The sequence below is a fragment of the Vipera ursinii genome (genome assembly GCF_947247035.1).
Source record: "Vipera ursinii genome assembly, chromosome: 6".
In the NCBI taxonomy this organism is placed as follows: Eukaryota; Metazoa; Chordata; class Lepidosauria; order Squamata; family Viperidae; genus Vipera; species Vipera ursinii.
In genome coordinates, this window is record NC_139515.1 from 77,828,855 (window position 1) to 77,856,778 (window position 27,924).

General features: G+C 40.8%; 1 protein-coding gene across 2 annotated transcripts in view; it reads right to left on the reverse strand.

The window, feature by feature from the left end:
* Positions 1–1,298: 1,298 nt before the first annotated feature.
* Positions 1,299–27,924, reverse strand: part of EPS8 (EGFR pathway substrate 8, signaling adaptor) — a 166,399-nt gene continuing 139,773 nt past the window's right edge. The window contains exons 17-21 of one of the 2 annotated variants that reach the window (XM_083365298.1): positions 26,740–26,877; positions 10,158–10,371; positions 7,718–7,898; positions 6,686–6,815; positions 1,299–4,759 (exon numbers count right to left, since the gene is read on the reverse strand). In XM_083365298.1, the coding sequence (XP_083221424.1) occupies positions 4,646–4,759; positions 6,686–6,815; positions 7,718–7,898; positions 10,158–10,371; positions 26,740–26,877 (777 nt within the window). In that variant the 3' untranslated portion in view covers positions 1,299–4,645. The remainder of the gene's footprint in view (positions 4,760–6,685; positions 6,816–7,717; positions 7,899–10,157; positions 10,372–26,739; positions 26,878–27,924) is intronic. The other variant, XM_083365299.1, reaches the window with a different exon arrangement.

The window sequence follows — 27,924 nt, forward strand, 5'->3', positions numbered from 1 at the left end:
GTGAAAAAAAATCATGGAAAAAATATAACACAATTATGGAGTGAATCTTATATTGGGAATCCATCAGTAATAGGTCATATGCCAACATGAGGCCCGCCACAGGTTAGGCACCAGGGTACAAAGCTTGCTTTGAACTACAAAGTTCATTATAGTTTCTTCATTGCATTGTATATAAACTGGATATTGTCAGCATTCTCACAGACATGGAAGTGGGGACACAATTGTGTCCATTTCACGGTTTTCTCCAAAACGAGCATTTTGTTCCTTGCATCAGCTAACCTGATTTCTTCCAGATGAGATATGGGAATATATAACTGGCTTTTCTTATTTCAGATGTGTCTTGAAAGGGAGGCAATCTCTCGGGTCCAGTCTGTTCATACTGGCACCAGATGGGGAATCTGATGCTCCATTTAATGATAAAGCTGGTTCTTCATTGAAGAGTTTAGCATTCTCACATTCATGGAGTAGTTCCCACAATTCTTATTTGCCAGGACCAGTGTTGAGAATTGTGGGAGCTAACATCTTCACAAGTTGAATAATTCTTTCTTCGACATGGGAAAAGTCTCAGAGTGGTGTACAATTTACCCCATAAGAGTCAAACCCTTAAATATTATGTATTTTGTTTTTAATTTATTCAGTAAAAAAATTATATGGCTTCCCAGCTCACTCATGATGATTCTGGGTGGCTTATACTATCCATATACAAAACCCAATAAACTCCCATCTCCCAAGTGGCAACAATCAAACAAACCACTGGAGGCGCTTCATATCACCCTGAGACCACCAGGCCTTGTGGCAAAACCATATCTTCAGGGTTTTTCGAAAGAGTATCAATGTGAGGGGCCAATATTTCCACAGGGATGATGTTCCACAGGGAGGGAGCCACCACAGAGAAGGCCCTTCTTCTTGGTCCCACTAGATTGACTTCCTTAGGAGGGGGGACCCATAACATACCCTGCCTCTCCACTCAGGTGAGTTGGGTAGATGTAGCTGGGAAAAGATGATCCTTCAAATAATCTGGTGCAAGTACTTAGTTGAATCTTGATGGAAATGTATAATGTACCAGCATAACTGGAGGATCACATCTAAATAATTAGAAGTACACCAACATTTTCTGAATTGAAGCAGGTTGCTCTGACTTATTGGAATTGCTCCAATGTGGATATGACAAGGTTGTCTGCAAAATTGGGGAGATACGAAGAATCAAGACTGCCATTGTAACTGTGCAATTTTATGTGTGTGTTAATATCATATGCAAAGGGGCAAGGACTTGGGGAGTCAAGATCACTATTTTTAAAAGATATTTTTATTTATTAAGAATTTTTTATGATAAAAGACAGCTAAAGAAATCTAAATCTAAAGAAATAGAAAAAAGGAGGGAAAGAGGAAAAGAGTAAGGAAGAAAGAAAACCGCAATATATACAAAAGAAACCAAAACAAAATTCAAGACATACATAAGTGACTTCAGACCCTCTTTCAATAAGATATTTACAAGCTGATTACCCCTTCAATCCCTTATTTTGTCCATGTCTTTTTCAATCTCATCACTACCTCAACGTCTTTTCTTCTGCAAGGGCTGGTTCTAATGAATATGGAGGTGTGTTTGGGTTTGAAACTGCTCCATTTTCAGCTTAAAATAAAGACTATTTGAAGCTCAGTTCAGAACGATGCAGAATGAGTTGACCTCATCACTAAGGCAAGGTCAATCCAGCTCAAACTTAAAATAACACTGAGTTCAAGAATTGGAGAGTCAAGTGTTTCCCAAGTCCTCTCAAAATCCTCTAGCACAGTGTTTCTCCAACTTGGCAATGCTAAGATGTGGGGCCTTCAGCTCTCAAATTTCCCCAGCCAGCATGCTATCTGGGGAATTCTGGGAGTTTATTTTATTTATTTATTTATTTGTTTATTTATTTATTTAAATTTATTTATTTAAATAAAGTTGCTAAGTATAACCTCAGGATCCAAAAGGATCTTGATAGACTTGAACAATGGGCCCAACAAAATGAAATTTAATGTGGAGAAAAGCAAGGTTTTACACTTAGGCAGGAAAAAACCAAAGGTACAAGTACAGATTAGGCAAAACCTGGCTCAAAATGAGTCACTGGGAGAGGGACCTTGAATTCCTAGTGGACGATCATTTAAATACGAGCCAGCAGTAATACAATTCTTGGTTGCATAAACAGAGGCATAGAGTCAAAATCACGTGAAGGATTAGTACTGCTTTATAAATCCTTAGTAAGACCACACCTGTAATACTGCATCCAGTTTTGGTTACCACATTACAAAAAAGATGTTGAGACTTTGGAAAAAGGGGAGAGAAGAGCAACTAAGATGATTAAAGGCCTGGAGATTAAAACATAAACGGTTGCAGGAACTACAGTAGGTATGGCTAGTCTAGGGACGCGGTGGCTCAGTGGGTTAGGACGCTGAGCTTGTTGATCAGAAGATCGGCAGTTTGGCGGGTCGAATCCCGAGTGCCGCGTAACAGAGTGAGCACCTGTTACTCGTCCCAGCTTCTGCCAACCTAGCAGTTCGAAAGCACGTAAAAAATGCAAGTAGAAAAATAGGGACCACTACGGTGGGAAGGTAACAGCGTTCCGTGTGCCTTTGGCGTCTAGTCATGCCGGCTACATGACCACGGAGACGTCCTCGGACAAGCGCTGGCTCTTCAGCTTTGAAACGGAGATGAGCACCGGCCCCTAGAGTCGGAAACGACTAGCACGCATGTGCAGGGGAACCCTTTACCTATACCTAGTCTAAAGAAAAGAAGGACTAGGGGTGTCATGAAAGCAGTCTTCCAGTATTTGAGGGGCTGCCACAAAGAAAAGGGGGTCAACTTATTTTCCAAAGCACCAGAGGGCAGGACAAGAAACAATGGATGGAAACTAATCAAGGAGAGAATCAACCTGCAATTAAGGAGAAAATGTCTAACAGTGAGGACAATTAACCAGTAAACCACTTGCCTTTAGAAGTTGTGGGCTTGCCTTCATCACTGGAGGTTTTAAGAAGAGACTGAGCTGCCACTTGCCTGAAATGTTATGAGGTCTTCTGCTTGAGCAGAGGGTTGGACTAGAAGACCTTTAAGATCCCTTCCATCTCTACGCTATTCTAAGTTAGAGAAACACTGATTTCTAGCAGATACAGAGCTGGCACATTAGAGGGAAAATTAAAAAAAGAATCTTCTGAACTGAGAAGTGGGAAGATTCTGTACGAAGTAGAAAGCAGTTTTCAAACTCTTGTGAAGCGGTAGAGCTACCTTGAGACGATTCCATCACTCTCAACTGATTTTTTTTTAAAAAAAAAACCCTGTTCTTTGGAGCACAAAGGAAAAGCTTGCATCCTCTTTCTCATAACAGACAATGCAAACCACTTCACGTACATCAGTTTATTGCAGACTTTGAGGAGTCATTAAAAAAAGGCACCATGAAAATCAATACATCTCATCTAGGTTGGTCAAAGAACACATTTTTTTCTTATTTTCCCTTGATGTGCCATGTGACAGAAGAGAACGTTTTGCACAGAAAAAAATATATATCTACTCGTGTGTTTACTGGAATGTTTTGGCTATATTTTTTTTAAAAAAGATTTAAATTGGAAATCAAGATGTAATTTTGTAGCATTTTTTAAAACGCTTATAAACACCTTCCCCCTTTTTTTCCCTTTCGTTTTCGCGTGGTGAAGTGATTTTTTTTAAATGAAAAAAAAATGCAATACTATTAAGAAATAATACTGTGAACTACCATATGGATATCAAAATAAGATCTAAATGCCCCTGCTTTTTTAAAATTTGTGCTATTGTTTATTGTATTAGTGTTTTCATTGATTCGTACTTATCCCTCCCCCCCAAAGGAAAACAGACAAATAATTGAAATGCAGAATAAATTACATTGCTATGTACACTTCCATTAAGAAATCATGATGTGATGCCGTTAGAAGAGTTTAATCTGTGCTTGTAAGATTAGTGTGGTCATTGAGCATATAATTAAAAATATATCATTCATCTGGGAACTTCTAAATAAATGTGGAAATCTTAAGTGCTCGGTGGATGAGGAAAGCCGCGGTCCATAATTATGGCAAACCGTATGGATGGCATGAATAAAAGGAATGTTGTGACATAATAAAATCCTTTGAGGTCCTCTCGATTTCAATGGCGGAAATGTAGGCATCGATTTCACTTTTCTGTTGAAATCAATGGGGCCTGGACAAGGGAATCAACGCTGGCTGGGTCATGCCTTTTTCGGACTTTGTTAGACTGCAGATTTCAACACATTTCGTCAGATGCCTCAGTCTGAGGACAACTCAAAATATTGCAATGTGACTTTGCTAGGCTGTGGGAAAAAAGATGAGCAAAGCATGACATTCTCTCCGGAGGCCTGGTTAAAGAATTCCTCCAGGGAATATTCTTCTCTCTATATATATTTTTTTTTCTGTCAAGGGAGAGGCAAAACAGCAATTGCGTTTTTCCTCTTGGATCCCAACTGCATGCTCCCTTAATGTCATGATATCCTAGCTACATAAATAGAGACAATCCCCCGACATTTCCCACTCATGGCTTCCTAAAACAAAGCATGATGGAACAATGCCAAGAACAATGGGTTTCCCCCCCCCCTTGACAATAACCACAAAACATTTGCAGGCGAGTCTATTAGTGACCACTGCTCTCATCGAAAGATTCGACTCCTGAATCTGTGGCAGCTGCGTTGAGTTTCTCTTTCCGTCTTTTCATGATCTCTTGCAGTTCTGAACTTCCGCTGGAATTCTGCAGGTATAGACAAATAGATAGATAGATAGATAGATAGATAGATAGATAGATAGATAGATAGATGGATGGATGGATGGATGGATGGATGGATGGATGGATGGATGGACGGACGGACGGACAGACAGACAGACAGACAGACAGACAGACAGACAGACTGACAGACAGACAGACAGACAGACAGACAGACAGACAGACAGACAGACAGATAGATAGATAGATAGATAGATAGATACATAGATAGATAGATGCATAGATACATAGATAGATATTGCAGAAAGATACTTTTCTGAGTCAAATCCAGTATACAATATAAAACCTGGAAATCCCAAAGGTGCTTTTCCAAAAGGCAACCGGACGTTCTTGGTTTTTTTTTTCCTTCGAAAATGTTTTGCTTCTCATCCAAGAAGCTGCTTCAGTTGAACTGGAAAAGCTTCTTGGATGGGAAGCAAAACACGGTCGATGAAAAAAAACAACAAGAACATCCAGTTGCCTTTTGGAAAAGCACCTTTGGGACCACCATGACCTGGACGATTGAGAATATCCAGAGACACAAAACCTGGAAAGTTAATTTTACTCAACCTCTCAAGCAAAAAATATGATAGTCGCATGTATGACTCAATGGGCTGATTGGGATGCAACACTAAACCACAGTGTACTATTATGACATAGGCTAAAAATCAACATCTGTCGACTGTGGGCTTGCTGTCTCCAAAGCACCCCCAGACCACCTCATGTTTTCAGCCTTTGAAGTGGATGGTTTAGTATAAAAAAGAGTTGCCTTAATATCTGCAAAAGATGGAGGTAGCTTTAAAATCCCCAAGACTTCTAAAAGTGAGTGCTCTCTTGGGGTAACACGAGTGTCTCTCCAAGACTTAACTCACCTACTTTTACCCCTCCCCTGAAAAAACTGAAAGGAAAACCTTGGCCCCATCAGTAACACTAATTTCTTTATCTAGAACAGGGCTTTTCAACCTTTTCACCCACTGTACCACTTTTAGGATATGGCAACATCCAAATACCACCAGTCGCCTAGCAAGGTGTCAAAAACTTGATGACCAAAAAAAAAAAGGAAAAAAGTGATGAAGGACAGGTAGTCCTCAACTTACAACAGTTCACTTAGTGACTGTTCGAAGTTACAATGGCACTGAAAAAAGTGCCCCCCAAGCCACAGCCGAGCAAGATACCTGCCTGCCCACCCGGCGGCGCTCTTCCTCCTGTCCGAGGTTTTCATTGTTGTGAGCATTTCTGTTGAGGATTGGCGGCGGGGGTGGGGTGGGGGTGTGTTTGGTTTTTATTCCCCCCCGTCTGCTGGGTGGTTGCAGCAGGTTTGGGTCACTTCACATGACCCTGGGATACTGTGACCGTCATAAATATGAATCAGTTGCCAAGCAACTGAATATAAATGACAAGACCCTGGAGATGCTGCAACATTCCAGCTGATCGGAGCTTTTTCTGGGCTCAGCAGAAGCGCCAGGATCAGTGCCGACTCCAGCTGGAGCCTGGCGCTGATCCTGGCACTTCCACTGAGCCCCGGCAGCCCTGCTGCTCCAGCCATCTCTCGCTCAGGCTTGTGCGGTGCTGCCACCGGTTCAGCTCATTCCCCTCCCCCGCTACCACTTTTCTAGGATGATCACGTACCACCTGCCAGGTGCCAATGTACCACAGGTGGTACCCGTACCACTGGTTGAAAAGCCCTGATCTAGAGAGCCTTTAAAGGCCAACAAAAATGATGGGTCTCCTGATGCAATAGCTTCTTGCTCCTGGTCTTAGGCAGGCAAATTCCCTCCTTTGTTTATTTATTAAAATTATATGCTGTCCATCTCTCTGTCAAGAGTGAACTTTCCTCCAGGAACACTTCTTTGCATGGGGTGACCACGTCCTGTAGCTACAGCATGGTAGATGAACAACTTGTTCAGGACGTACCTCTAGTGTCGCCTTCTGAACAGTAATTTGGCTGTAGACTCGAGCGCCTTCTGGACACACAGATTTAAGTTCATCTTTGTTGAGGGAAAACAGTTGTGCACCAGTCAAAACTCCAAGGCTGTTCACGGTCCTGAATGAGTAATAATAATGTATGAGCAATGCCCCTTTTACATCTGAGAGAACAGATGCTAATTAGTCAACAGAAGCAGGCAAAGGAATGACACTGTGACCTTTCAGTTGCTATTGAGCTATAATTCCTTATTTCATGGCTTAACTAACCACGCTAATTGGGAATGATAAAAATTGGAATCCAACAGCATCTAGACCTCAGGTGAAACTCATCTCATATCTAAGAGGTTCCTCAGGGTGTGTGTGTAAGCGCACTAATGTGCCTATCATCCCCGTCACATTTTAGTTTTTTTCATTTTGTTTGTTCGAATTTCTAATTTTTGTTTGACGAAGAAATAAATTAAAAACCCCTAAATAAATGGAATGTCAAGCACTGGGGAGATCATCAATTTCAGGCAGTTCAAATTCAAATGAGTATAAAGATTTATTTCAAGCTTAATCTCTCAACAAGAATCTGAACTACTAACTGTCAAGGGAAATGAGCAGGAGATAAGAGAGGACATTCAAAGTGGGCTGGACTTAGATCTCTTGTGGGCGTGCAGGGACTCATGATTGATGACGTACTTGACCCTTCCCTCAGGCTCAGCCTGGTCTTCTCCTACATGGCAATAACTTCCCAATCATATTGGGAAACATTGTAATTACACATTCATGTAATTCAACACAAAATCATTTTCACATTATACCGCTCAGGTCCAAAGTCATTTGTCTAAGCATACATACAGCTGTTTGAAGCTGTGGTTAATTCAAAACAGCTGGTTATTTATTTAATTCCATTTATATCCCACCCTTCTCCGAAGACTCAGGGCGGCTTACAAGCTTAGCAGTAGCCTTCATTCTATGTATATGCCTGCTTATTAGGGCTTTCACACACACCCCAAGCGGCATTGCCTTTGGACTTACACTGAGTTGAATCCTTTGGCCTGTAGCCAAACTTTAATGTCTTCTGGAGAAGATTCGTAGTTGATGTTGACTATGGGGGCACTGGAGCGTGGCACTTGGAACTTCTTTTGGGCAGCAGTCCGACCGATGGTGAGGCGGTGAATGAGTTCATCTTGAACTTCCTCCATTTGAGATTTCCTTCCTGGGAAGGGGCAAAGCAAGAGAACTGGAAGACATTGGCAGTTTAAGTCAATGATTCACATTCAACACTCCATGACAGACAGCGTCAGATCAATTCAAAGGAAAAGAATCATCTACAGCAGTGATTCTCAACCTGTGGTCCATGGGCCACTGGGGAGTGCAATGACGTCACGGGGGGGGGTTCATGAAGGTTTGAAGAAATTTTATGATTTAAATTTTGAGTTTTCTTCTATAGAGCTATTCGGAAAAAAACATATCCTCCCCATAATTGATAGGTATCCTGGTCGTTCGGAAAGTATTTATCTCCAGTGGCTGCTTAAGGATAAGTAGGCAGTGATCACAGTGTAGATGGCTAGATTCTGCGCATCAGCATTGGAGATTCACCAGAAACACAAATAAACATTTTAGATCTTTTTAATAATCTTTTATAATTAATTTTATTATGTGTTTTTGTCCAGCATTGGACTATATTCAATATATTTTTATTGCCAGGTCAATGTGATTCAGTTTTTCTGAGGCTAGCTAGTTCTTTGTTGTACTGTCTGTAGAACTAGGCAGACCTTGGTCACCCATTGATTGCATCCTTGGTTGTAATATATTGCTATGTCTTCTTGTGTTGGTTCTGTTTAGTATAGTTTTGTTTGAATGTTTAATTTATGTGTTGGCCTTTGGCTGTAATAATAAATTGATTGATTGATTGAAATCTTGAGTTAAGTCTTGGGGGTCTGTAGTGCATGGTCACAAAAGGTATTTAAAGGGGGTCTGTGGTGAAGAAAAGGTTGAGGACCATTCACCTACAGGCTTTCTCTGGATCCGAGTACCTATTGATCATAAGTGAGCACAAGGAAAGAGATGTGCCCCCCTCTAGAGATCTATATTCCCATTTTGCAAGATCTGTCTACCATGAACAAGTTCTGCCAAGCTTTATCATGCTTGGCTTTTGAATCTCAAGTCTTTCCTGTATTGTTTTCACATCTGTCTGTGGTTTGTTTTTAACTAAAAATCAGATATTAGCATGTACAGTATCTTGGAACACATGTCTTCTATTCCATGCCTTATTCCATGCATTGCTCCGAGTACCGTATGAACATTTCTTTTCAATCATCTTCTCTTATTATATGCTGCCTTTCTGCACACTCTTCTCTAATAGGTCCATCTTTGTATGTACCTTTCTCTATATTTTTGTACACATGGATTTGTGTTGTTAAGTTAGGCTTTGCCTGCATAGTTGGGATCTGCTATATGCTTAAGTTCAAAAATGAGAATTGGATATGTTTACATTGAAACTAGAATCAAACTATTTTCTCCTCTTCTTCTCTGTGCCAGGACCTGTGCCCCGGCCGTGTCTGCCTACTGAATATGGAATAAGAACAATTCTGATTTTCAATGTTTCTTGCATTTTGAAGCCATGGACTAGGAGAAGGACCACAAAGTTCTGGAGTCATGCAAATACCACAAATAGGAATAACAGTTTAGGGAATTTTTTTAAAAAAAAATGTTTCCACTCACTGACAAACTAAATCTTTCTGCCTTCCTTCTGTTGCTAAAAAGTAATCATGTACCTAGCAAAGATCATAATGTTTTCTCCCAGTTATTATAAGGATTAGGAAGCTGGCTTTTAAACTAAGCAGACAGCCTCTGAATGTCACTTTTTAAAAAAGCAATTTTTGGGGGATGACATTCAACTATAGAAGGAGGGAGGGAGGGAGAAAGGAAGGAAAGAGGGAGGGAGGGAGGGAGGGGGAAGGAGAGGGAGGGAGGAAGGAAGGAGAGAAGAAGGGAGGGAGGGAAGGAGGAAGGGAGGGAGGAAGGAAGGAAGGAGGGAGGGAGGAACGAGGGATAGAGGGGGAAGGAGGGAGGGAGAGGGAAGGAGGAAGAAAGGAGAGAGGGAGGGAGAGGAAGGGAAGGAAGGAGAGAAAGAGGGAGAAATGGAGGAGAGAGAGGGAAAGGGAGGGAAGGAGAGAGGAAGGGAGGGAGGGAGGGAGGGAGGAAGGAGATTACTTGTTTGAAAGACAAGGAATTTCCCTCCTTTCTGTCCAACCTCTCTCTCTGTCATCAGTGGAACGACCTGCCTCCAGAAGTTGTGGCTGCTCCAACAATGGAGGTTTTTAAGAAGAGATTAGATAACCATTTGTTTGAAATGGTTTAAGATTTCCTGCTTGAGCAGGGCGTTGGACTAGAAGGCCTCCACGGTGCCTTCCAACTCTGTCATTCAGTTATTCTGAAAGAAACAAAGATGCACCTGGAGAGAGAAACTCACGGTCAACAGGTGGCAGTTTTTGCCTCTGGGCATCTCGGCCACCATCGCTTGATGTGCTGCTCTGGCGGCTGATGGCCCCTGGGACCTTTGGCACTGGAACGGGGACAGGAGCCGGGATGCAAGGAGGGAGAGGGACCGGAAGTGGCATCTGGGGTGGTGAAGGAGCAGCAGGCGTGGGATCTGGTTGCTTTGGAGAAAACTCCGTCCTTTGTTTCTGTACAAAAGAAGGGAAGATTCATTTACCAAAGTGGGGGTGGAGGGAATTAATTCAAAATCTTTTGGGGAAAAAATCTGCATTTTTTTCAAGCATAAGTTTGCTGTTTCAACCATCCAAAACTACTCCCCTCCAGAGGAACACAATAAGGTGCACACTCATTTCTACAAATTTCAAGGGAAGGCAAAGAAATGAAATCATGAAGCCCAAGCTGCTCTATCCACAGTTTCCTAAACACCCCCCCTTTTTTTAAGAAAAAAGGAAAGAATAGACAATTTAAAAGGTCCTTACAAACAAACCAGGCTATAACTCCAAGCACATAACAGTATCACATTTCTTTGTCATGAATAGAGAATAATTATGTAAATGTTTGGCAATTTCATATGTTCACTTCCATTTAGGACTCAAAGACTGGAATTGGAAAATTGCCATAAAGAAAGTGGAGTACAGATATAGTGAAATGTAAAATAGCTGGGTAGGAAAAAAAGGTATGGAGAAGTGGAGTGAATAGTGTGGAAACCTTGGTGGTCTCTGAGCATGTTTTTTTTTTGCAGACATTTCATTGCCTAAATAGGTAACTTTATTAGCACTAGAAGGAAGTGGGGTTTGCCCTCTATTTATATTCAATGGTTTGCCCTGTCAGTATTGGTGGGGGTGTTCTTGGTGGTTGCTTGATTAGGCTGTTGTTTACTAAGTCAGTAGTTCCTTGACTGGGGTGTTATTCACTGCTTGGCATTATCTGGTTGTTGATTGCTAGTCAGGAGGTGTTGTGGTCTCTTAACCTTTTGATTATCTCTTTTGAATGGTATGTAGATGTTTTTTATCTCTATGTGTCTGTTGATGGCTGCTTTGTCTGAGTGCCAGGCTTCTGGAAATATCTCTAGCAATTTTGGACTTAGCTTAGCTTGGTCTAGGATGCTCAGAGATAAAGAATATTTAAACCCCACTCCTTTCCAGCATTGATGATGTTACCTAGTTGAGTAGTGAATCTGCAAGAAAACAACCTAGCTCCGAGAACACTAAGGACTCCACATCCCAGAGCTACAAATACTCTCTTCTATTGATAGAGTGAATAGTTTTAGCGGAATGGGACAATTTGCTACAGCCAACTCACCACAGCCAAATCGCTAGGACATCTGTTTAATTATTTAAAATAAATAAAAAAAACATTTTAATTTTTGCCATTCACATTTCATCCTGCCACTCCTTTGGCACCCTTTCTTTAATGATTCTATTCCATCATTTCTTTGATATTAGTACAACTCTTATCCCGCAGCAAGATGTCCTGCATCAAGTTGGCCATGGCGAGTTGTTCCCGAAGTGAGTTGGCCATGGCAAATTGTCATAGATCCTAGTGTTGGTGTAAACTAGTTTTAGCTGTGATTCATTTTCTTTTACTCATGTCATGAATGGAACGGTTTTGGCTTATGACTTCTTATTTCTTTTATATCCTCTGCCTACCAATGCTTTCCCTGAAGTATTAGAATAGGATAGGTTTGATTGTAAGTTACAAGACATTGATTTGGGTGGAGACAGGAAAAAATATAACAAGAAGTCCAACACACTGAATTAATACTCTTCCCCAGATCTTTTAAAAATCATTTATCATTTCAAGCAATCTGAATTACCTCAGAGAGTTCTCCTAGTAACTGCTGTGAGGGAAACAAAGTCAATCAATGCAAATTAGTCTTAACTTTAGAAAAGTTCTAAAAAGACTTCTAAACTTAGAACTGCTATCATAAATCAAACAACCTTTTGGCATGTTAAGTGATATTCATTAGCTCTTGATCACGGTGATTGCTTGATAATTTTTAAATAGTGGTATCTTTATTATTACCGGTGATCACCATGTGCCAGAAACAAAATGAAACTGATATTGTCTATATCACATTGGGCTAAGACACAAAAATAGAATGAAATGTGTTATGGTATATTGAACTAAAACAGAATACAACACTATACACTGTATTTCTCTACTGCATCCTGAAGCAATAAAATGCCCTTGTACCAGCCAAGGAGTATTATGAGATGTTTACAAAAACTGTAAGGTGGGCCACTTGAAATCAAAACATATTCAGAACAGAAGTGTTGATTTTTAAAAGGGAATCAAGCAGTCCATGTGCAATTAGGAATGACATTCCCTCTTTTTTTTAATCCAAGAAGAGAATGAGATAATAATAATAATAATAATAATAATAATAATAATAATAATAATAATAATAATAATAATAACAACAACAACAACAACAACAATAATAATAATAATAATAATAATAATAAGCAGGAAACCCTATACCCTTTCAGACAAATGGCTGTCCAGTCTCTGCTTAAAAACTTCCAGTGTTGGAGCATTCACTGCTTCTGGAGGCAGGTTGTTCCACTGGTTAATTGTTCTAACAGTCAGGAATTTTCTCCTTAGTTCTAGGTTGCTTCTCTCTTTGGTTAGTTTTCATCCATTGCTTCTTGTCCTGCCTTCAGGCGCTTTGGAGAATAGCTTGACTCCCTCTTCTTTGTGGCAACCCCTGAGATACTGGAACACTACTATCATGTCACCCCTCATCCTTCCCTTCATTAAACTGGACATACCCAATTCCAGCAACCGTTCCTTGTATGTTTTAGCCTCCAGTCCCCCGATCATCTTTGTTGCTCTTCTCTGTACTCTTTCTAGAGTCTCAACATCGTTTTTTACATCATGGTGACCAAAACTGGATGCAGTATTCCTAAGTTATGGATGCATAACTTAGGAATTTGATGGATGTTCACCAATGATAACCAATCAGAAGAACCTGGTAGCACTGTTTCCTTCTGGCATATTTTTATTAAGAGGCACCAACATTTGTGAATTGAAATTCGCTTCCTCAGAAGCATGAATCTGGGGGTGGCAGAGACAAGATCTCAAATTTATTCTCTTGTGCCATTTGTCACCACTGCCTCATGTACTCTGCCAAGGGCACAGTGTCCTAACTAATATGACAGAAGTGCCCTTCTCAAATCTCTTTTTACCACAAGGCTATTGCATCACGCACAGTAAACTGTGGTCTTGTTCTTGGTGGGGGTGGGGGTGGGGAGATAAATTGTAACACTCTGGATCCACCTGTCTTTGCAAGGGAATGATAAGAGTTGTAATCCATTAGCCAGAGAAAGTGCCAGTCTAAGGAAAGGTGATTTGGAGGTATTCTTTTCCACAGAGTTGGCAACTCTTATTTACTATTACCTTTGTTTTTTTTAAAAAATAAATAAATAGGGGGAAACTCAAGAGAAGCTACCGATTGGCCTAAAAGGATACTGTCTTAATCAATGTTTCTCAGCCTTGACAATTTTAAGATAGGTGGAGATTCAACTCCCAGAATTCCTTGCTGAGCCAACCCCATATTAGAATTGATCTGTCTGTCTGTGTCTGTCTGTCTGTCTGTCTGTCTATCTATCTATCTATCTATCTATCTATCTATCTATCTATCTATCTATCTATCTGTCTATCTATCATCTAATTTATCCATCCATCCATCCATCCATTCCAGATAGGGCTGGAAGGGACCTCTGAGGTCTTCTCCTCCAAGCTCCTGTTCCAAGGCAGGAGACCTTATATTATCCTGGTCAATTGGTTGCCAGTGATGGACAACCTGTGATCACTGTGATGGACAACCTGTGATCACTGTGATGGACATGGAGTACTGGATGGATGGAGTGATGGAACACCTACCTATCTATTGTACTGTGCTTATATAGCAACCCATCTCACAATCAAATGTCTGTGGGTGGTGTACAACAAAGTTAAAAATAATAATATCACTTTCTATTAAAAACTTCATTAAAAGTACAAAACTAAAACAGAATTTAAAAAAAGAGATTGGGCTAAAAAGCAGGTGTTAATTACATGGCAGCCATCTCAATATTTCACCAATCCTTTGAGGTTCCAAACCTACTGACACAACTACTTCACTGGCAACGTCTTTATAACTACTGTGGCCAATGGAAATAAGCCTTGGGTATGCTTTCATGCTAACACATTTCCCAGGCAGCTGAGAAAGCGGAAATGAAGAGGGCATTTGGCAGTTCACGGGATTGTGGATGAAGTGTCCTGGCAGGAGATGTAGGCAAATGTGTGAAAGAGAAGACTGTGACCCACCAAGAGAGATTTATTGCAAGGTTCCAAAGAACATCAGACAATGTAGTGTGTCTTAGAGAAAGAAGACTCAACTTGGCATGCATTATTTGCCTGGAAGCATTAATGGCCAATGGTATTTTGGAGAGGAAAGGAACAAGTGCTAATTACAATTGTAATTAAAGGAAGCCAGCATTTAAACATTCTGAGATAGTTTGTTGAGCTATACACTGAGGGCAGTCTATGGCCTGTATCATTTTAATGAGTCCTGTCTTATCCATTTCTTCTATTCTGATTCCACATTATTTCCCATTTATGGAAAAAAGTTTAAACAAAATCTGTACTTAGTTTTGTATTTTAAATTTCATTCTATTCATAGAAACCTTTCCTCTGAGAATACGCAACTGTAAATGTAATTTAAGCTGAGAAGTGAAAAATCCAAATGGTATCATTTAATATGTGTGATCTACACATTTCTCTGGGAAATGAAGATTGGGTCAGTTCCACAATTTCTCAACATCTCCTGGTGAAGGTGGATAAGATACAGAAAGGGGACAAGAGAAGTGAACAAGAATGTGGCCTTTCAGAAGCAAATTATTCATATGTAAACAATTTGTCTCCAGAGCTGCACCCATAAGCCTTGGATGTGAGCCTTGGATGTGGATAAAAAAAAGTCAAAATGGCAGCCAGGACTAGTAGCTTAAGAAAGAAAAATCATGCAAACCAAGGTTTTAAGACTTGTTAACATTAAATCAAGTCAATTGTAGCTTTTTTTCTAGCTTTCTCTTACTATGTTTAGTACTGCATGACCTCAGGCAAGATGTTTAAATGCCAAGGGTGGCCGTCAGTTTGTACATTCCCAGCCTATAAGTTTCTAGATACTTTAGGGACCAACAGCTGACAAAATTGGCATACAGATAGTCCTTGACTTATGACCGGTTGCTTAGCAAATATTCAAACTTGTGCTCAACCAATGTTGCACCTAGTTATGACCCAGATTTGAAGCTCCAACGGTCAGCTTCCCCCATGGCCATGTGACTGAACCTTGGCCACTCAGCAGCACAGCTGCATTTATGACAGCTGTTTGCACTGCACCCTGGTCATGTCACTGTGTTTTATGATGGTTTTGCCAAAAATCAGCACAAACATCTAACATGCCCCCAGAGAACCACTGGTTTGCTTAATGACCTCGACAGCCACTTTATAACCACAGCAAAAAATGATCATAAGCATGACCAACCCATTTTATGACCATCGTGATTCATGACACTGATGGGCAGGCTCTATTATGGTCATAGGCTGGGGACTACCTATACTGCTTTAGAGATAAAGAGACTGACCAACTTTTTCTGTTGAGAGCCACATCCCTTCAAAGTAACCTGTTGAAGCCACTAAATACAACTAACTCCAAAAGCAGGCTTGAAAACTCAATCTCTGAGAGTCACATTATGGTCCTTCTACTATGTTCCTTTGTCCTCTCAGGCAGGGAAGGAAATAGTAGCTTTTATCAAAGATCTGAACTGATCCCTTGCAGCTAGCCTTTGAAATTATGCTCTCTGAAATCCAGCACTGTAGCACACTAGCAGAATCCTCTTGGCTTAAACCAGGGTTCTTCCAACTTGGCCCTTTTATGACTTGTGGACTTCAACTCCCAGAATTCCTCAGCCAGCATACCTGGCTGAGGAATTCTGGGAGTTGAAGTCCACAAGTCATAAAAGGGCCAAGTTGGAAGAACCCTGGTTTAAACCTTTGGTTGCACAGGTAGGGAAGGACTGACTGAAAATAGCTAAATCCTCCATTCCACAGGTTCAGGATCCCATCAGTCGCAGCTCCTAGTAAAGCCTCAGATTTCAGAGGTCTACGTTTGCAAAACTTTGCTTACAAACTATACAAAGGATCGGGAACCAGGCACGATAGCTTTCTTTTTGTCCGGCTCACATTAATTACACAGTGATGCAGCATGTGCATTCATTAGAATCCTTTGTAATGACTTGGTCAATAGGGAATGCCAATCTTATGTCCTTAAAAGAAGAACAGAATCTTTCTCCTCCCTTATTCACTTCCAATCTCTAATGACTTGTCAATGGAAAAGATTTAGAGAAAAGGAGAAATTGGAGCACTTGACTGTAACTTTGACACCTGGTCTTTGTTTCTGGCTTCAGGGGGAGAACCACAAGAAAGGAACTCAGTTCCTGCTGCTTCCCTGGCAGAATCCACCTAATGCTGTTGACTGTGGAGAAGGCAGATTGTGGCGGAATGAGAGGAAACGTGCATCTGTGAAATTCTTCACTTTCTGAGGAATACTCTGTGGTAGACATGGAGGTCTCAGATGACTTCCCAGCCAGTTCTTGGCCAGAAGCAAATTTCCATAGTATTTCAGAGAAGGACCCAATTCTTGACTCTAATTGTTAAGATCAACCTCTAGAATCCGCCTTCCTAAAATAATAGATATTTCAGACTATTCGTCAAATATTTTAAGAACAAGGCAACGATTTTAGCAAGTTTTAACTCTGAATATATTTTTGACTATAAAAATATTAGGGGATGCGATGACTCAGTGGCTAAAGACACTGACAGCCTAGGTTCGAGACCCCAGCGCTGCATGACAGGGTGAGCTCCCATCTTTGTCCCAGCTCCTGCCCACCTAGCAATTTGAAAGCATGCAAATGAGAGTAGTTAAACAGGTACCACTTTGGTGGGAAGGTAACAGTTTTCTGTGCACCTGGGTGAATAGTCATACTGGCCACATGACCACGGAAATGTCTTCGGACGATGCTGGCTCCCTCGACTAAGAAATGGAGATGAGCATCGCCCCCTATAGTAAGACATGACTGGACAGGGGAAAGCTTTACTTTACTTTCATAAAAATACTGCCATGTTTCCCTGAAAATAAGACTGGGTCTTATATTATTTTTTCCTCCAAAAGGTGCATTACGGCTTATTTTCCAGTTAGGTGTTATTTGGGGGGAAATACGGTACTAAATAAGGGACGCGGTGGCTCAGTGGGTTAGGACGCTGAGCTTGTCGATCAGAAGATCGGCAGATTGGCGGTTCGAATCCTGAGTGCCGCGTAGCAGAGTGAGCGCCTGTTACTTGTCCCAGCTTCTGCCAACCTAGCAGTTCGAAAGCACGTAAAAATGCAAGTAGAAAAATAGGGACCACTACAGTGGGAAGGTAACAGCGTTCTGTGTGCCTTTGGCGTCTAGTCATGCCGGCCACATGACCACGGAGACGTCCTTGGACAAGCGCTTGCTCTTTGGCTTTGAAACGGAGATGAGCACCGGCCCCTAGAGTCGGAAACGACTAGCACTCGTGTGCGGGGGAACCTTTACCTTTACCTTTACCTTTTACGGTACTAAATGTGTCCGTCTGGCTGACAATCTTAACTGGGGCTTATTTTGGGGGTAGGGCTTATATTACGAGTGTCCTGAAAAATCATACTAGGGCTTATTTTCCACTTGGGTCTTATTTTTGGGGAAACATGGTAGTCCAGAGTATTTCTCGGAAATAGGCAAAGATGTAAACCAGCAAGATTTAGACGGTATTGTTTTCACAATGAGGTTTTGAGTCTTTTCCAACGAGAATGTCACACGCAAATCTGAATTCACAATTATGGCTATGCTAAGGCAAGAAACAGAGAGCCAAAATGTGACAAACGACAAACAAAAGGAGGAAGCATCCAAATTAAACAGATCAACACCGCAGAGATCTGAGAACGTTTCAACCACGTGCCTCATTTCACACATCAAATCAGACACATAGAACAAGGAAAATGCAAGCTGGCGCTCAGCTGTAGACAATGAATTTGTGACTTTCCTTAATTTATGGATCACAGCATGAGGATTTCTGACCCTGCTTTTTAAATCATTCCTGCACAAAACTTCTGGATGCACTTTCTAATTTTCTGTGTTTTTAATAGATACGTAGCATTGGCTGGAAATGTTGAGGAGGAATCAAAATGTTGGGCTTTATACCTATAAGGCTGTACTCTGTAACAGTGCACTTTATATCTCAATCGCAACCAATTTTTCACTACTGGCCTTACTTAGAGTTAGGAAGCTTATTCTCACCTACCCAAAACCCCAAACGTTCTTTCAAAAAACTACGGATCCTCCCCACGTTCGGGACCCTTTATATATAAAGGTAAAGGTTCCCCCGCACATGCATGCTAGTCGTTTCCAACTATAGGGGCCGGTGCTCATCTCCATTTCAAAGCCGAAGAGCCAGCATTTGTCCGAGGACGTCTCCGTGGTCATGTGGCCGGCATGACTAGATGCCAAAGGCGCACGGAATGCTGTTACCTTCCCACCGTAGTGGTCCCTATTTTTCTACTTGCATTTTTATGTGCTTTCGAACTGCTAGGTTGGCAGAAGCTGGGACGAGTAACAGGTGCTCACTCTGTTACGCGGCACCCGAGATTTGACCCGCCAAACTGCCGACCTTCTGATCGACAAGCTCAGCATCCTAACCCACTGAGCCACCGCATCCCTCCTTTATATATATAACCCATCAATAGGCTCCAGCTATCACTGTATTCCATAAACTGGATTTAACAATAGTACAGGTCATCCTCGACTTATGATCACAATTGAGCTCCAAATTTCTGTTGTCAAGTGAGACAGTGGTTAAGTGATTTTTACCCCATTTTATGACCTTCTTGCCACAGTTTTTAAGTGAACCACCGCAGTTGTTAAGTTAGGAACATGGTTGCTAAGTGGATCTGGCTTCCCCTTTGACTTTGCTTGCCAGAAGGTCACAAAAGGGGATCATGTGACCTTGGGACACTGCAACCATCATAAATATGAGTCAGTTGCCTAGTGTCTGAATTTTGATCCCGTGCGCCTGGGGGATGCTGCAACGATTGTGTGAAAAATGGTCCTAAGTTGCTTTTTCTAGCGCCACTGTAGCTTCAAACAGGGCTAAATGAAAAGTTGTAAGCCGAGGACTATCTGTAATCATTTTCTCAGACATTTTTCACAGCATCATTCTTAAAAGACCTAGATATCCTTGATCCAGGAAGTTCAAGATGTCAGCTAAAGTGGACACAATCTTCTAGAACAGGGGTTCCCAATCCCCGGTCTGTGGACCAGTACTGGACCGCAGCATGCCAGCAACCGGGCCGCACAAACAAGCAAAGCCCCATCCGCGGGATGCAGGTAGCACATGAAACCCCTGATCCTCTCTCCACTGAATCGGTCCCTAGTGCCCAAAGCTATTTGTTTATTAGATCCATGCCCCTCCTGGTTGTTCAGGAGGTGACATATTCTTGGATCCATGCAATGGCTTCAACTTCTTTGAGGAGGCATTCCTTTTGCCCTAAAGGAGGTGATGGTACACACTCTCTTCAAGAAGCCATTATTTGGACCTTACAATTCTAGACAACTGTTATCCAGTCTCCAAGAGTATAGCGGTTGAGGTACCAGGCTAGAAACCAGGAGACTGTGAGTTCTAGTCCCACCTTAGGCATGAAAGCCAGTGGGGTGATCTGGAGCCAGTCATCCTCTCTTAGCCCAATTCACCTCACAGGGTTGCTGTTGTGGGGGGAAAGGAAAGAGAAATGGTATTAGATATGTTGGCTGCCTTGAGTTCTGTTATCAAAATAACAAAGGTGGGAGATACATCAAACAAATTAAAACATTCCTCTCTTTTAAAGGAAAGCTGTTGAGAAGGAGGTTGTGTTACAGCTCCAGAAGATCCTGGAGGAAATGGGGCATAGTATGGAGAACCCATATCAGCCCCACTAAGTAGACTAAACCAGGAAATCAGAAGACTATATATATTTTTTCACCCTAAAGTTTTTTGCACCTTGGGATGTGACCTCTTTCTCCTCCAGGAGAACATTCTCTCCTGCTTCTCAGTCCAGATGGGAGAAATGAATGAAAGTGACATTGCAATAAAAAACAATAAGGAAACACCAGGAAAACAATAAGGAAACAAAAAATACGGGGAATGATTCCAGATACTACCCTTCCCAGGTGCACAGCCCCAGCAAAACCCCTAAATGTTGGGGTGATGAATTAAGCAAAGAGAGGTCCACTGTCATCCAGTTGACTGGGGGGAAAAATAGAAACCGAAGCTGAGAAAATTCCATTTTTTTTCTTCTCACCGGAAGAAAAACAGATGAGGGAAAGAGATGTCTCCGTGGGAGACAGGCAACATCTTGTCACAGCAGAATCTGAGAAAAACAGCCGCCTACAACAGGCAGACATCATTAGTGTAACTTCCTGAAAGAGGTGCCTATCAGAAGGCAACCAACCACAGCACCCATTTGTCTACTCTGCAATGCTTAGTGAGCGGATGTGTATATTGCCACATTACAGCTTTGGAAGGTTGCTTTAGCTGTGGCGAATAGAATAGAATAGAATAGAATAGAATAGAATAGAATAGAATAGAATAGAATAGAATAGAATAGAATAGAATAGAATAGAATAGAATAGAATAGAATAGAATAGAATAGAATAGAATAGAATAGAACAGAACAACAGAGTTGGAAGGGACCTTGGAGTTTTTCTAGTCCAGCCCCCAGCTCAAGCAGGAGAACCTATACTATCTCAGACGGGTGAATGTCTAGTCTCTTCTTAAAAATCTCCATTGATGGGGCACCCACGATTTCTGGGGGTAAGCTTTTCTACTGGTTGATTGTCCTCACTGTCAGGAAGTTTCTCCTTAATTCCAGGTTGCTTCTCTCTTTGATCGGTTTCCAACCATTGTTTCTCGTCCTTCCCTCTGGTGCTTTGGTGAACAACCTGGCCCCCTCTGCCTTGTGGCAGCTCTTCTTCTGCTATCCTGTCTCCCCTATTTCTTCTTTTCTTTAGAGTAGCCAAACCCGAGTCCCGTAGCCATTCTTCGTATGTTTTGGTCTCCAGGCCTTTTATCATCTTAGTTACTCTTCTCTGATTTTCCCCCCAAATTCTCAACATCTTTTTTGTGATATGGTGACCAAAACTGGCTGCAGGACTCCAGGTGTCCATGAAGACTTGTTTCTCCAAAGCCACGTGGACTTTGATTATAAGGATGCTAAGAATTTGATGGAATTCTTAGAATCTTTATAATTATCTGGAAAGAGGACAAACCTTTCCTAAATTTATTTTATTTTATTTTAATCCCATTTATATCCCACCCTTCTCCGAAGACTCAGGGCGGCTTACACTCTAAGCACAAATCAATGTGCTTAGCAATAAATATATGCTGAGTCCACCATCCAAACAAGAACAATATTTTTAAGATACATTATTTATTTATTTATTTATTTAATTTGATTTGTATACCGCCCTTCTCCCGAAGGACTCAGGGCGGTGAACAGGGCAATACATAATAAAAACAAGATACAAAAATTAAAAATTATTAAAAAGTAAAAAAAAAGTAATTAAACAGCATCTACCCAATGTATAAGTAATCCTTGATATACAACTGTTATGGAGCCCAGAATTATGGCCATAAATTGTGGTGATCATTAAGCAGATTTATAGATGACCACACCTGATTTTATGGCCTTTTCAGCTGTTGTTAAGCAAAACCAATGGACATTTTTTGTCAGAAACCAGAAGTAAATGCCAGAAACCAGGATGCTGAAAATTACAGTCACATGACTGTGGGATGCTGCAAACGGCTGTGAGCCGGTTGCCAAGCACCCACCATGTGATCACATGACTACAGGGTGGGTATTGTGTGCAGCTGACAGAATTTTGAAAACAAATCATAAATAGCTCCAGAGAGGTCTGTTGCAACTCTGAATGGTCGCTAAGCAATTGGTCATTAAGTGAGGACTATATATAAATGATCCTCTCATGTCAAGAAGGATCAGGACGAAGGAAATTCCTGTGCTCTATGAACAAGAAAATTTAATTTGCTTTCAGGGATAAAAGAAGGGTCACTTCTAAATACAATCTGAACATTGTAGAAAATACATAACTTGGGAACTGAAGAAATCCCCACAGTCCTGATATTTGCTTGGTGGATTTTATAGCTATTAAGAAAAATATTCTGTTAAGAAGGTCACGCAGGTGCAGTGAAATGAGACAAGAGACACCTGGTTCACGTAACTTTTAGCAGTGGAAGTTTACTGGGTAAACTGGGGCCAGTCAGCCAAGCTACCTCATAGAATTGTAAGGAATAAAACTTGGGTAGGCTCAGTGGGTTAGGACACTGAGCTTGTCGATCAGAAGGTCGGCAGTTTGGCGGGTCGAATCCCGAGTACTGCATAGCAGAGTGAGCACCTGTTACTCGTCCCAGCTTCTGCCAACCTAGCAGTTCGAAAGCACATAAAAATGCAAGTAGAAAAATAGGGAACACTACGGTGGGAAGGTAACAGCGTTCTGTGCGCCTTTGGCGTCTAGTCATGCCGGCCACATGAGCACGGAGACATCCTCGGACAAGCGCTGGCTCTTCGGCTTTGAAACGGAGATGAGCACTGGCCCCTAGAGTCGGAAATGACTAGCACGCATGTGCGGGGGAACCTTTACCTTTACCTTTACCTTAGGCTGAGCAGAGAAGGATAAGTCCAAAATAATTTAATGGACTTCTATGACTGATGGTCATAGTCTTTAGTGCAATTCTTGAACCATTAAATCAGACAGGGTCTTCTCTTTATTTAGACCCTGCTTCCAGTCTAGCACCTTATGGAGGACTCCCTCTCCTTTCGTATCTCCTTTCTTCCTTCGCTCTCTATGTCCTGCCTGCCTACTGCCTTTATAAATGTTCCATGCAGCAAATCAGTTCCAAACAATCAATTTATTTATTTAAAAGACTTATGTGGTCATCGGTCTTCAAACCCTCCCCCCCCACACACACATTCTGGGTGGTTCACAACAGCAATAAAACAATAAAAAACAAAGTTTTTTTTAAAAAAATCCCAATGTCTCAACCATCCTCCTTCTGTCCCCAGTTGTATTATAAAAGGCCAAATCAAGGTCTGGCCAAATCAGCTCAGTTGTTCCAGTAAAACAAGGTTTAATTTTGCTAATTGATCTGAACATTTAAAATGGACTGATCTTTCAACTAACTCAAAAGTTGGAATTGACCTGAATTCATACAACTCCACTTTCTAGTCTAATAGCGATGATTTGCTTCTGTTCAGAGTACTAACAAAATCAAGTCACTTCATTTCAACATACCAAACAATTAAAAAATATGCATGTTTTGATGATACTCAAAGGCTGCATATTATTATGAACCTTTGATCCAAAAGATCAAACAGTCTACATACCTTTGTAGAGAATTCCACACCAATAGAAAAGATAACAATTCGGGGCTTCCGGTTTTGTGCAGAAGCACAGCAGCCGAGGGATTGCGGGGCTCTGCACCTTATGGCTGATTTCTGCCTGTGAAGGGACCCTAAATAGGTATGAAGTTGCACCATAGAGGCAACAAAGAAGGAGGGAAGTCCTGCTGAGTGCTGAGAGGTGGCGGTCAATCCAATCAGCCTGGGAAAAGCCCTCCAGAAACCAGCAGGAGAAAGGCTAGCTTGACTCCAGAGTCTAGCCCAAGCTACAAGCAGCCGAAGCCCAAAAGCACTATTTTAAGCTGACTGTAAACAATATGTTTGGAACTGTGTAAGAACACTGATTTTCTCTCTTCAACTTGAAAACTGATTTCTTGGGAAAAGAAAAAAAAAACCAAGAAGCAAAAAGCCTCTGAAAGTGAGAAGGAGTGGGATCTTTGCCCCACCCTCCTACAGATGGAAGCGGCAAATTAAATTTTTCAGGGGGAACAGAAGATATACTGAAATGAAATTAATATAAGACTTAATTGGACAAGTTTGAAATTGGTGTAATCTGTTAGGATTTTCCTTTTAAATCATGAAAATAGAAGAAAAATGAACTGGTGCTGACATCTAACGGTGAATGAAAATATACAACAATAGTTGTTCTATTACAGGAACTACAAGCCCAGGACAAGATAACTTGTGTTTGGTGACCTTCAATGTCTTAATAACAGAGAACAACTGTGACAAAAAGAAAAAAAGAAAACATTTTGAGCTATCTACAAAGCAAGAACTATAAAGTTTAGAAAAAAATTGACCTTTCTGGATTATAAATACTAATTTAACTATGATTCTAAAGCTGTCTGCAGAGAAAGGAAAACCCTGATTTGCTATCAGAGATCAGCAGAAAGAATATACCAAGAAAAACCAAATAATTTCCAGGAGATCTATGCTATGTTGCAACTAATTCAAACAATAATGATCTCAAACCATGAGGAAATTAAAAATAACTTTGAAAGTATAAACGAACACATCTCCAGTTTAACTCTACAACACAAAAACTCTCAGAAAATAAAAATAGAGAGCAAGCAGATAAAACAGACAACTGAATATGAGCCAGAGGAGATAGATTTTAAGATGGAATCTAACAACAGAAGGAAGTATGACTTAACCCAGATAGAAATTTGCAGGAAATACTGGACATGGGAAAGATAACTTTTGCTCTAAGTCCACAAAAATAAGTCTGATGACAAGAAAAAAGATTTGACAAAATGGATTCTGCCAAGAGAACTACGAGAACTTAAGAGACAAAAAATTATAAGGAAATCAAGAAAGAAAGAAAAGATTTTCAAAGGGGTGAAACCTGCCTATAAAAACATCTTACCTGTTTTGCCTTTTGTACCTGCAACAATATTTATAAGATTATGGGAAGAATTTTTGATTCAGCGAAGCATATTGATCAGGAAAGATGTTTGGCAAAAAAAAAAAGGCTAAAGTGAGAATTAAGAAATTAGATGATGAGATCTATCAGAGGGAATATCTTAGGATTAACCAGTAAAAATGTTTTGAATTTTGTGGAGATAACAAATTTAAATAAGAATTTTATAAACATGATATATGACAAAGTAATTAAGATAAATTAGGAAAGAAGGTTTATATTGATGTGGTTATTATTTGCAGAAACATAAGAAAAATATCTATATTTAATTGTCATTTATTCAAATAATAAGAATTGTATTAATTTAAGGTTGGCAAAAGAGAATATTATTGGAAGAAGAGAAAATCAAGGAAAGCCATTATATGGACTATAGAATTATAGAAATTAACTGTTATTAATTGTTTTTAAATATAAACCCAGACAACACGCTGTTTATGAAATATTAAGGTGACTATGTTAAAAATTCAATAAAACATATTTCTTTTTTTTAAAAGATAACAATTCACATCCATGCAAAGTGCAGCAGAAACAACTTCACACATTCAAAAGAAACTTGGGGAAATTGAAGAGGGACAGTTTGGATGAAAAGGGAAACCCCCTACCTTAAATAATTCAAATTCCTTCTTTGACATCAATAACTATCAAGACATGACAAGCATTTTTTTTAAAAAAAAAAGACATAAAAGCTGAATCAGATTCCAAACCATGGTAACCAAAACTATACAAAATGTCAGCAATCAAAAGGAAACATCAAAAGAGCAGACTCTGCTTCGTGTTTCCAGAGAAACAATGCTGGAATTATTAATAATTAAATGAATTTATTTTGTATGCTGTAAGATGTCTTTTTAATAAAAGAGCTACTCAAGCCCTTAGGGCTAAGCCCCTTGACTTTTCTGATGTTCCCCTTGCTCATCATTCTGCTGTTACCTGATTGAATAGAAAGGCTACTTAACAAGCTTCTTAGGAAACCTAGAAACATTTTGCACGAAGTTCAGATGGGATTAAGGCAATGCATACGTTTCATAAATAAATAAACAAGTTAAATTAATAAAAGCTCCTTCTGAAAAGTGGGCAAGAGCTGAATGCAGGCCTGGAGAACGTGTGGTTCTCATATTAGGTGGGGTTCCCATCAGCTAAAATCAGCCTAGCTGGTGGTAATAGCAGTAGATGTGATCCAACTTTTGCAGAACTAGAGGATCTACAGCCCTCTTTTACAGCTTCCATGTTCGGCTCTCCCTACTTCACTTCCACCAAAGCGTCCATCTGACTTGACCTCATTTGTATCCTTGTCGTACAGAATTCAAACTCAAGGCCACCAGGCTATCCGGAGTCCCAATCTGTTGCCTTTGCCTGCATTTCCTAGGCCAGAGATCTGCGACCTTGACAACTTTTAAGACTTGTGGACTTCAGCTCCCAGAATTCCTCAGCCATGGCTGAAGACTTCTGGGAGCTGAAGTCCACAAGTCTTAAAAGTTGCCAAGGTTGCAGACCCCTGGCCTAGGCTACCCTTCTGCAGAGTTTCATACCTAGATTTTCTTCTGTTTCTCATAGGCTATTCAGTCTCTCTGAGGACAAAGTCCCGCCAACCTGCACATGATATTTTTTGTTTAGAAGAACTGGACATACCTGTATGGTGTGTGCATAAGCTGGCTCTGTAGGGACACCTTCAGGAGCTCTGAGAGGTTCCAAGATGTTATTTGGCACAAATCCAGTCAATCCATTTGCATTCTGGACTTTCCACCATTGCTTTCTGTCATCAAGAATCTGGAAAAAGAAACAAAGGTTGTCACAACAAACGGCTCTGACTCCACAGACCCATTTAAATAACAACAGGTTACTTAAACAAACACCTAAACTAAAAGGCGTCCTGATATAGATGTTTCACTTTCTGAGTGCCTATGACCTGCATAGAATAAGAGCAGGGGTCTTCAAACTTGGCCCTTTTTATGACTTGTGGACTTCAACTCCCAGAATTCCTCGGCCAGGCACGCTGGCTGAGGAATTCTGGGAGTTGAAGTCCACAAGTCATAAAAAGGCCAAGTTTGAAGACCCCCTGAACAAGAGTCTCAGGGAAGGAAGACATAACTCTAAAGGAAAAGGAAATGATTCTGTACGAAGGATCCAGTCCTTCGTGGATGTATTGCCTTCCTTCTGCACAAGTGATATACTTTGAGGGGCAGAAAGTTAGAAAGACACCTTTGCAGACTATTTGGTGAATGGCCTTCCTGATATCAAAGTTACAGATTTCACACATGGCTTGAATTCAGCCAGTGTGCTGAGTTATAACATGGGTTGCTTGGTTCTGGCTCAAATGCTGTACTCACTATGATTATCCAACATAATTTATGGCTTAGTTTAGAGAAGCTCATCCAATGCCTGACAGCAGAGAAATAGATCTATAGGGGACTTCCTGTACCCCAGGCACTAAGGTTGTTATTGTAAAAAAACCAATAAAACTTTTACAAAAAGAAAGAAAGAAAGAAATAGTTCTATAGCAGGGGTAGGCAACCTTGGCTCTTTTATGACTCGTGGACTTCAACTCCCAGAATTCCTGAGCCAGCCAAGCTGAGGGAAAAGAGAGGTTTCCAAGCTGAGCCATGCTGGCTCAGGAATTCTGGGAGTTGAAGTCCACGAGTCATAAAAGTGCCAAAGTTGCCTACCCCTGGTCTATAGATAATCCTTGACTTACATTCATTTAGTGACCATCCAAAATCACTTAACAACCCTGTTAGTGATTTAACAAGTGTAGTGATTCACTTAGCAACAATAACGAGAAAGGTTGTAAAGCCTTAACAACCATCTCATGTAGCA